Source organism: Brachyhypopomus gauderio, chromosome 17 (genome assembly GCF_052324685.1).
Source record: "Brachyhypopomus gauderio isolate BG-103 chromosome 17, BGAUD_0.2, whole genome shotgun sequence".
In the NCBI taxonomy this organism is placed as follows: domain Eukaryota; kingdom Metazoa; phylum Chordata; class Actinopteri; order Gymnotiformes; family Hypopomidae; genus Brachyhypopomus; species Brachyhypopomus gauderio.
In genome coordinates, this window is record NC_135227.1 from 21,677,730 (window position 1) to 21,686,045 (window position 8,316).

Sequence of the window (8,316 nt, forward strand, 5' to 3'; positions counted from 1 at the left end):
AGACAAGCACTTACCACGAGACATGACCACGAACGAAGGAGAAAGAAAAAGAGACTCGGCGGCTTCCGAAGGGTGGCTGGTCATTCTGTGACGGGCAGGTGTGAGCAACAAAAAGGAAGCGATCACGCCAAGTCTCAGGGAAAAAGGGTGGTTTAATATAAAGTGTGCAAACCTAAAACCCGTGCAATAGATCCGAATTAAGGATATAATGACCAGCGGTCAACTGGTACAAAGACAAGGCATATATAGACAGACAAACGACCATCAGGTGGGAACGGATCACGGGCTCCGCCCACCTGAGGGGCGTACACGACGTCACAAGACAACAACAACACAGCCGCTGTGGACAGAGGCGGCCGGTAGGGGGCCGCCTCACCGTGACAATATGTATGTATGATATATGTATGTATGTATGTATGTATGATATATGTATGTATGTATATATGTATGATATATGTATGTATGTATATATATGTATGATATATGTATGTATGCATGTATGTATGTATGATATATGTATGTATGATATATGTATGTATGTATGTATGATATATGTATGTATGTATATATGTATGATATATGTATGTATGCATGTATGTATGTATGATATATGTATGTATGATATATGTATGTACGTATATATGTATGTATGATATATGTATGTATGTATGATATATGTATGTACAGTTGTGATCAAATTTATTCAACCCCCACTGAAATAAAGTGTTTTGGCCAGTTTGACATTGATTTTGATCATTTCAGTCATCTTATTTACAATTATATCAAAGAGGCACTTATAAATTAGACAAACATAACATAATATTTATGATGGAATAACCACAAATGTCTTTACTGTGCTCACATCATTATCAGTTTTATTCAACCCCCTAGTGACATTATTTTTTAGTACTTAGTACAACATCCTTTTCCAGTTATGACAGCTTTCAAGCGTGAAGCATAGCTTGACACAAGTGTCTTGCAGCGACCTATGGGTATCTTAGCCCATTCTTCATGGGCAAAAGCCTCCAGTTCAGTCACATTCTTAGGCTTGCGCACTGCAACTGCCTTCTTTAGGTCCCACCAGAGGTTCTCAATTGGATTTAAGTCTGGTGATTGCGATGGCCACTCTAGAATGTTCCAGCCTTTCATGTTCAACCATGCTCTAGTGGACTTGGATGTGTGCTTCGGATCATTGTCCTGTTGGAAGGTCCAACGTCTCCCAAGCCGCAGGTTTGTGACTGACTCCATCACATTTTCCTCCAAGATCTCCTGGTACTGAAGGGAATTCATGGTACCCTGCACACGTTGAAGCTTTCCTGTACCATTAGAAGCAAAACAGCCCCAAAGCATAATTGACCCCCCGCCATGCTTCACAGTAGGCAAGGTGTTCTTTTGTTCATAAGCCTGGTTCTTCCTTCTCTAAACATAGCGCTGGTCCATTGTCCCAAACAGTTTTAATTTAGTTTCATCTGACCACAGTACACTGTTCCAAAACCTTTGTGGCTTGTCCACATGACATTTGGCATACTGCAGTCGACTTTTCTTGTTCTTTGGAGTCAGCAAGGGGGTGCGTCTGGGCGTTCTGGCATGGAGGTCTTCGTTATGCAGTGCCCGCCTTATTGTCTGAGCTGAAACTTCAGTGCCCACATCTGACAGGTCTTTTTTCAGTTCCTTAGCAGTCACGCGGGGATTTTTCTCCACATTACGCTTCAGGTAGCGCACAGCAGTCGCGGTCAGGATCTTCTTTCTGCCACGACCAGGTAACGTTTCCACTGTGCCCTTTAACTTGAACTTGCGAATGATACTTCCGATAGTGTCTCTTGGAATATTTAACAACTTCGCAATCTTTTTATATCCATTGCCATTCTTGTGAAGAGCAATAACCTCTTCTCTTGTCTTCTGGGACCATTCTCTTGCCTTCACCATGCTTGGAAACACACCAGTAGATGTCTAGAAGGAGCTGAGTATCACAGTCCTTTTAAATCTGCCTAATTGGTGCTTATCATGCTTGATTGCTGCTCGTTGACATCCACAGATGTTTTCAATACCTGATGGAAAACACTGGAATGAACCTCTGTTCTTAGGAGTGGTAGTCGTAAAGGGGTTGAATAATTGTGTCAATGAAGAAATCACAAAAAGGCCATTTAATACTTTATGACAAAAAAAATTGATGCTATCTTAGTTGCATTTAGTTCTTTAACAAGTCCTTGTAAGATTTCATTATGAACACAATTACAAATGTGCACTGAATTCCATAAAACCCTTCGCAGCATTGGGGGTTGAATAAATTTGATCACAACTGTATGTATGTATGATATATGTCTGTATGTATGTATGTATGATATATGTATGATATATGTATGTACGTATATATGTATGTATGATATATGTATGTATGATATATGTATGTATGTATGATATATGTCTGTATGCCGGTATCATGTTAGCATGCTCTGCTGGGGGCTCCACAGTCTGAGACAGAACCATGCCTTCATCTTGCAGGCCAGGGGCCTCACTTCAGTCCTTGAGGGCCATGCCGGGCCCGGTAACCTACGCTCATTTCAGAGCCAGAATGACATCGTAGGACGTTGTGCTCACGTGCACGTCTGTGAAGCCAGCCACCGTGAGCATGTGTGTGTAGTGAGAGGGCATGTGATCCCGCCCCTCCGTCTGAACAAGCGTGTTCAGAGAGAAGAGCTGAGCTGTGATTGGGCCTCTGTGATTCTCCAAAAGCAGAGCTTCAACCAACAGAACGCCCCCACCTACGCAGAGAGCGAGAGAAAGAGAGAGAGACAGAGGAGAGAGAGGGCGAGCAGGCATGTGTAACTAAATAGATTTATTACATTTATTTTACCTGAGAAATAGAGGGAAAGAGTTTCAGAACTACGTGGTTTTACTAAATTGACTAACTTAAAGAATGAGAGAGAGAGAGAGACAGAGAGAGATGGCAGTTCAGACAGTTCTGTAACTTCACAGCTCCGAACGAATGCATGAGAGAAAGAAAGAGTGAGTAAGAGAGACACGTGAGGAAGTGTGTGCAGTTAACACCGTCTGACTCTGTGTTCAGTGCTCAATTGGACGCCCTCCTCACCTGACTGGCCTCCTCACCTGGACGGCCTCCTCACCTGGACGGCCTCCTCACCTGACTGGCCTCCTCACCTGGACGGCCTCCTCACCTGGACGGCCTCCTCACCTGGACGACCCCTCACCTGACTGTCCTCCTCACCTGGACGGCCTCCTCACCTGACTGGCCTCCTCACCTGGACGGCCTCCTCACCTGGACGGCCTCCTCACCTGGACGACCCCTCACCTGACTGGCCTCCTCACCTGGACGGCCTCCTCACCTGGACGGCCTCCTCACCTGGACGACCCCTCACCTGACTGTCCTCCTCACCTGGACGACCTCCTCACCTGACTGTCCTCCTCACCTGGACGACCTCCTCACCTGGACAACCTCCTCACCTGACTGGCCTCCTCACCTGGACGGCCTCCTCACCTGACTGGCCTCCTCACCTGACTGGCCTCCTCACCTGGACGACCTTCTCACCTGACTGTCCTCCTCACCTGGACGACCTCCTCACCTGACTGTCCTCCTCACCTGGACGACCTCCTCACCTGGACAACCTCCTCACCTGACTGGCCTCCTCACCTGGACGGCCTCCTCACCTGACTGGCCTCCTCACCTGGACGGCCTCCTCACCTGACTGGCCTCTTCACCTGACTGGCCTCCTCACCTGACTGGCCTCCTCACCTGGACGGCCTCCTCACCTGGACGGCCTCCTCACCTGACTGGCCTCCTCACCTGGACGGCCTCCTCACCTGGACGGCCTCCTCACCTGACTGGCCTCCTCACCTGACTGGCCTCCTCACCTGGACGGCCTCCTCACCTGGACGGCCTCCTTACCTGGACGACCCATCACCTGACTGTCCTCCTCACCTGGACGACCTCCTCACCTGACTGGCCTCCTCACCTGACTGTCCTCCTCACCTGGACGACCTCCTCACCTGGACGACCTCCTCACCTGACTGGCCTCCTCACCTAGATGGCCTCCTCACCTGACTGGCCTCCTCACCTGGACGGCCTCCTCACCTGACTGGCCTCCTCACCTGGACGGCCTCCTCACCTGGACGGCCTCCTCACCTGACTGGCCTCCTCACCTGGACGGCCTCCTCACCTGACTGGCCTCCTCACCTGACTGGCCTCCTCACCTGGACGGCCTCCTCACCTGGACGGCCTCCTTACCTGGACGACCCATCACCTGACTGTCCTCCTCACCTGGACGACCTCCTCACCTGACTGGCCTCCTCACCTGACTGTCCTCCTCACCTGGACGACCTCCTCACCTGGACGACCTCCTCACCTGACTGGCCTCCTCACCTGGACGGCCTCTTCACCTGGACGGCCTCCTCACCTGACTGGCCTCCTCACATGACTGGCCTCCTCACCTGGACGGCCTCCTCACCTGGATGGCCTCCTCACCTGGATGGCCTCCTCACCTGACTGGCCTCCTCACCTGGACAACCTCCTCACCTGGACGACCTCCTCAACTGACTGGCCTCCTCACCTGGACGGCCTACCTAACCTGACTGGCCTCCTCACCTGGATGGCCTCCTCACCTGGACGGCCTCCTCACCTGACTGGCCTCCTCACCTGGACAGCCTTTTCATCTGGACGGCCTCCTCACCTGGATGGCCTCCTCACCTGGACGGCCTCCTCACCTGAATGGCCTCCTCACCTGAATGGCAGGCTGTGTGAATCTTCCTCAGCAGCTTCAGGCACTTCTCCTCCTTCCAGTCATGGATGATCCTCGCTAGGACGTACAGAAGCAGCAGGGAGGTCTTCTTCAAAAAAATAAACTTTACACACGCACACACACACACACACACACACACACACAAAATCACACATACACAAACATCTTTGTGCTAACATTGCTAATCACAATTTATCACAATACTTACAATAAACATATTATACAAATAAATAAAAGCAACACGATATATAAAATCACAAACATTTAAAACTTAAATATAACTATTTATACATTCCATTAAAATAAATCCAGATAATTAACTCTATAACTATGGAACCACTCCGATAATGGCTACAGGAAGGAGAAGACATGCAGAGACTATCATGTGGCTGAGACCCTGAGGTGTAAGACATGTTGTTCACCGATGTCACTCACCTTCCACAAACTGCAGAGTGTGATCACTTTGACAAAAGTGTTTCTGGGCCATTTGTACCACCTTCAGAAGGTCCAGAACCGTAACTGTAAAAGCAGGGTAGGTCTTAGCAAGCTCACAGGCCAAGGCTCCTGAACCTCCTGTGTACAGGTGAGGGGCACTCGTTAGCCAGCGCTACCTGTGTACAGGTGAGGGGCACTCGTTAGCTAGTGCTACCTGTGTACAGGTGAGGGGCACTTGTTAGCCAGCGCTACCTGTGTACAGGTGAGGGACACTCGTTAGCTAGTGCTACCTGTGTACAGGTGAGGGGCACTCGTTAGCCAGCGCTACCTGTGTACAGGTGAGGGACACTCGTTAGCCAGTGCTACCTGTGTAAAGGTGAGGGGCACTTGTTAGCTAGTGCTACCTGTGTATAGGTGAGGGGCACTCATTAGCCAGTGCTACCTGTGTACAGGTGAGTGGCACTCGTTAGCTAGTGCTACCTGTGTACAGGTGAGGGGCACTCGTTAGCTAGTGCTACCTGTGTACAGGTGAGGGACACTCGTTAGCTAGTGCTACCTGTGTACAGGTGAGGAGCACTCGTTAGCCAGCGCTCACCTCACCGCATCCACCAAGCTGTTCCAGAGAGGGTAGATGGTCTGAGACTGGTAGATAATCATGTCATGGAGAGATTTAGGACTAGATTTTGCCAAGTACAGATTCACCACATCAGTGCTGCGGTAAAAAGCTGGAACACAAGAGACATATCACAGTGCTTCAGAGAGCATGTGGCAAATTAAAATGATACACGGAGAGACCTAAAATGTCCATTTATGTTTTGTTCGAATTAAAATGTAATGTAAAATGTAAATGTGCTGTATTTTGTCAATTGTGATTTTTACACCGCAATCGAAATTTGTCCTATGCTTTTAACCCATCTGTGCAGTTAGAACACACACACACTAGTGATTACTAGGGGGCTGTGGATCACAGGTGCCCAGAGCGGTGGGCAGCCCTAGCCCTAGCAGTTGGGGTTAGGTGCCTTGCTCAAGGGCACCTCAGTCATGGCCTCAGGTCTGGGAATCGAACCCATGACCCTCCAGTCACAAGACCAGTTCCCTACCACAGGACCATGACTGCTGACTTAACTAGCTCTAGGGGACAACTAACTGATATTGTCTTTTGTGTCCATTATTTAGTACTCATTCCTGAATTATTTTTGAAGTCTAAAAAGGAAGAGTTTGATCTGGAATTAAACAACATCACTTTTAGAATACCTCTGTCTGTGTAGTGACAAGCCCAGGAATATTATCTCAGACTTTAACGTACAGAGCATTTCATTCATGAAGCAGTCGATCTGGCTTGCTTTCACTACGATATCTACATTTCACAGGTATATCTATATCCATCTCTACATCTACATATAACCTTAAAGAACTATTTTATTATGCAGTTCATAAAGTCCATTAACAGTCACCTCATCTATACCCAGTGTTAGCTCCACCTACAATAAACTCACATGTGCCCAATTTTAGATCCACCTAAAATAAATACAGCTCCACCTACAGTAAGCTCACCTGTACACTGTCAGCTCCACCTACAGTAAGCTCACCTGAGCTCACCTGAGCCCTGTGTCAGCTCCACCTCCAGGATCTCGAGGCTCACAAGCACATCCAGGAGCTGCTCCATGCTGTGTTCACTGGTGCCAAGTTCCTGTGACACCTCACCTGCAGTCAGGGGGCAGGGGCTTCTGGGAGTGCTAAAGCAGGTCAAACACACCCAGCTCACACGCTGAGATCACCTGTAGAGGAAGAGGACGAGAGGAGGAAGGCAAAGGGGCAGAATAAATTATAATTTTTTTTTAAAGCAGAGACCTGATGACCTGGTGACTTGAAGACCTGAAGACTTTCTGACACTCACCGAAAACAGGCATGAGGTTACTACTTCTTAAAGCCATGTGCACAGGTCCATGGTTGAGCTAGGTGTCGGTGCAGAGGCCATGTACAGTTATGTGCTATTATACATGTATGTTATATGTACTTCAGGTTTGGGCAGACATGGTGGTAGTGCAATCAGTTTGCTGCTCTGGTCTGACTCTGCTATGACTGGCAATGAGGAAAATGCATCAGAACATGTGAGGAAGCTCTAAGCCACAGCTAGAGGAACTACAGCGGAACACAGCTGAACACAGCTGCACAGAACTGCACACAGCTGCACACAGCTGAACACAGCTGCACAGAACTGCACACAGCTGCACAGAACTGCACACAGCTGCACAGAGCCGTGACCTTTATCACAACACTACAGATATGCAAAAATTACAGATATGCAAAAAACTCCCAGCATGCACTACCCCAGAAGATATGCACGTCAGACCTTGGACACTCTGAAGCCATTGATGTATTTGAGGAGTTTGAAAGGGTAGTCCAGTTCACTCTGAGACTTGGCCATGGTGGAAACCTGCTGAAATGAACAATAAAAAAAATCCATTGGTGGCCTCTACCAGTTCAGGATGCCCCTGTGACTGAGTGGCTCTGTGGCTCAATGAACATTGTATAGAACTGCAAATGTGGGGGTTTCTAATCATGTGTCTGCTGACTAAATACAGTATATACACCATTAATGTAACAGTAACTGTCAACATAACCAGTTTCAGCAGTATTCTTTTTCACTCTTCCAAACACTATATTCTGAATAAAATCTGGGCATTCTGTTAATTTGCAAACAACCCTTAACTGTTCACTCTTGTACTCAGAGTCATATCTGTGCAACTGAACGGGAAACGTAATATGCAAATTAAAAACGCTCAGTACCACGACTGCAATTACAAAATTGGGGTTTTAAATATGCACCTTCGCAACTTCGTCGGCGATGTCAGTCGGTCTGTCACATATGGCCATTTGGACACGTTGGTAACTGCGCCTAAAGTAACCGGGCCTCCTGACGGACACGCAGACCCGTTACTCCTGGCTGGCGTGAAGACTGATCTATATTATATTATTAGGTCCATTAGAGAAAACAGTGCGACATTTGCACTTACCGAAGGGAGCGGTGTGGACGGACACGTCGTGTACATCTGTAGCGCTCTTACACGGTTAACAGACCTGTAAAGCCACCGGTAGATGGCACACGAACCTACACCGACGAGAT

The 8,316-nt window shown here is 48.1% G+C and overlaps 1 protein-coding gene across 1 annotated transcript; it reads right to left on the reverse strand.

The window, feature by feature from the left end:
- Positions 1-2,556: 2,556 nt before the first annotated feature.
- Positions 2,557-7,617, reverse strand: asmt2 (acetylserotonin O-methyltransferase 2). The gene is given in 8 exon segments (XM_076977874.1): positions 2,557-2,762; positions 4,737-4,825; positions 4,827-4,857; positions 5,190-5,361; positions 5,790-5,914; positions 6,789-6,906; positions 6,908-6,967; positions 7,543-7,617. Coding segments are annotated over 8 exon segments (876 nt in total).
- Between the last annotated feature and the right edge of the window lie 699 nt (positions 7,618-8,316).